The sequence below is a fragment of the Salmo salar genome, chromosome ssa04 (assembly GCF_905237065.1).
Source record: "Salmo salar chromosome ssa04, Ssal_v3.1, whole genome shotgun sequence".
NCBI classification, from domain to species: Eukaryota; Metazoa; Chordata; class Actinopteri; order Salmoniformes; family Salmonidae; genus Salmo; species Salmo salar.
Genome location: NC_059445.1, coordinates 3,979,304 through 3,981,523, shown reverse-complemented (window position 1 = coordinate 3,981,523; position 2,220 = coordinate 3,979,304). Strand labels below are relative to the sequence as shown.

Genomic DNA, 2,220 nt, shown 5'->3' with positions numbered 1-2,220 from the left:
CAGATAGAAACAGGGCAGAGAACAGACGCATTGACTTGACACGTCGCGGCAGAAATGGTCCAAAATGATCTCCGCGATTGGAGTGTATCATTAAGCGGCCTGGCTGGCTGACATGGCGGAGAGTGAGCCAGGGCAGACATCACACAGGCCTTCTACTCAAACTGCTTGCTATCATCCGGCGACACTAAGAATGTAATCCCCGCCAAGGGTATCAGGAGCAGGGATTTATCTAGCCGAGGCTACAGCTTGGCAGCAGCAGCATTACCGCCCTGTCGGCCTCAACAACCTCAGCGTTCCTTTAGTCTAGGCTACAGTCATTGTTTTCTCTGTAGAACAGAATATAAGAAACAAAAACTAGCTCATGTTTGTAAACCTGTAGTCTATAGTCTCCCTAGCAACGTCCAGCGGCGACAGGTAAGGCTAAGAATGTGGTGCTGAAATGGACAGCGCCGTTTGTTCGCCTGTTGACCGAACACAATGGCTATTCCGCGCTAGACAGCCAGCCAACCCGTCCGGCTGCCAGCCCCGCCAGGTGGGAGTCTTACCGGAAGGTGGGGGATACCATTCCCCTGGTGGTCAGTTCCGGACATGCTCTCTCTCTCTCTCTCTCTCTCTCTCTCTCTCTCTCTCTCTTTTCCCGCAGCCAGTGAACTCAGAGGCGGGTAGAACAGTACCTCCTTTTGTCTTCGCGTGCAGTGCTGTCAGAGCAGCCGCGATGTTCCGTGTGTGTGTGTGTGTGTGTGTGTGTGTGTGTGTGACAGAAGCCGCGATAGCTGTCAAAACGGCGCTGTTCAATTCATCACCACACGTAGCCTAATAGCCTACCTGGCCGCCACCGGTTCCGGTGATATGGGCAGCCCGGGAAATCTGCGTAGCCTATTTTTAGGAACAGCCTAGCTGACGTCACTGCAGTGCAGAACAGAGTATCTACACATGGAAATGTTGCATCCACAAGCGATTTGCCCTACTTTTAATCAACATGAACATGGAGCGAGAGAAATCAGTTTTACCCTACCTTTCCATTCTTCTGACCGGAGTGACACTGCCTCCCTGCCGGGTACTCAATCTCCACACCCGGCTTCACATCCTCTCTCTCCCCGGGTGAGCTGACCTGAGAACCGACCCCCGGACCTCACTGGCCTCACTAGCCGTCTCAGGAACGTCGCCACCGGAGTGGTCGAGGAGCCTGTCCCGACTGACGCTCCTGGGAGTCCTGGTTCCTCTCCTTCCCGCTGCAAAGTTATCACAGTCTACAGTCTTACTGTCGCAGGCGCCATCCCCCGAGGAAAACATCCCGTAGGATTTCCGTTGGTTCGGCCCGGTTGTAATCGTTCCTGCCAGGTAGACCGGCAGCTCGTTCTCCCGGTTCCACTGCCTCCTGCAGTCAGACATGATAACGACCGTATCTATTGCCTATCTACTCACATAAATAAGAACAACTGTTCTTATGTAACAACTGTTCTTATGTAAAAAGGTTTGAGATCTGATCGGTTAAATGAGCCAGTCTTTTTACTCCGTTGTCGACGGTCTCGCGCTGCAAAGCACCTGTGTTTTGGTGCGACGTGAACTTTGATGCGTCTCTTGGACGGTTATGATGATGACGATGATGATGTAGTGCTCTAGTTTCTATCGGAGGCAGAGAGAGAGAGGGGGGGATGGAGAGAGGGAGAGAGAGAGAGAGGGAGAAAGAGAGAGAGAACGAGAGAGGGAGAAAGAGAGATAGAGGGAGAAAGAGAGAGAGAGTGAGAGAGAGAAGGAGAGAGAGCGAGAGAGTGAGAGAACGAGAGAAAGGGAGAGAGAGAGAGAGAGAGAGAGAGAGAGAGAGAGAGAGTGAGAGAGAGAGAGAGAGAATGAGAGAGAAAGGGAGAGAGAAAGGGAGAGAGAGAAGGAGAGAGAGGGAGAAAGCGAGAGAGTGAGAGAGAGAATGAGAGAGAAAGGGAGAGAGAGTGAGCACTGTGTCACAGCTGGAGCCAGTTGGAGATGAAGGACTGGAGTTCTGCAGACACCCCCACCCCACCTCCGCCTCTCCGCGCTCTCTTCCACCCTCTTTACCCCCTTTCTCCCCCTCCCTCTATCCCTCTCTGTATCTCTCTTTCTCCCTGAATCTCCCCTCCTTCCCCCCTCTCTAATAGAATGGCTGTTGATAGGCTGACATCAAAACATCCAGGGATTAACTAGTGACCCACATCTGGACTGAACAGACTGAGCCCTCTCTGTCTC

At 52.6% G+C, this 2,220-nt stretch overlaps 1 protein-coding gene across 1 annotated transcript in view; it reads right to left on the bottom strand.

Moving 5' to 3' along the window:
- The window catches only part of LOC106594358 (dihydropyrimidinase-related protein 1), a 15,801-nt gene extending 14,168 nt beyond the window's left edge, over window positions 1–1,633 (bottom strand). Inside the window, 2 exon segments of the mRNA XM_045716324.1 lie at window positions 1,016–1,114; window positions 1,117–1,633. Coding sequence (XP_045572280.1) covers window positions 1,016–1,114; window positions 1,117–1,392 — 375 coding nt within the window. The 5' untranslated portion in view covers window positions 1,393–1,633.
- Window positions 1,634–2,220: the final 587 nt, after the last annotated feature.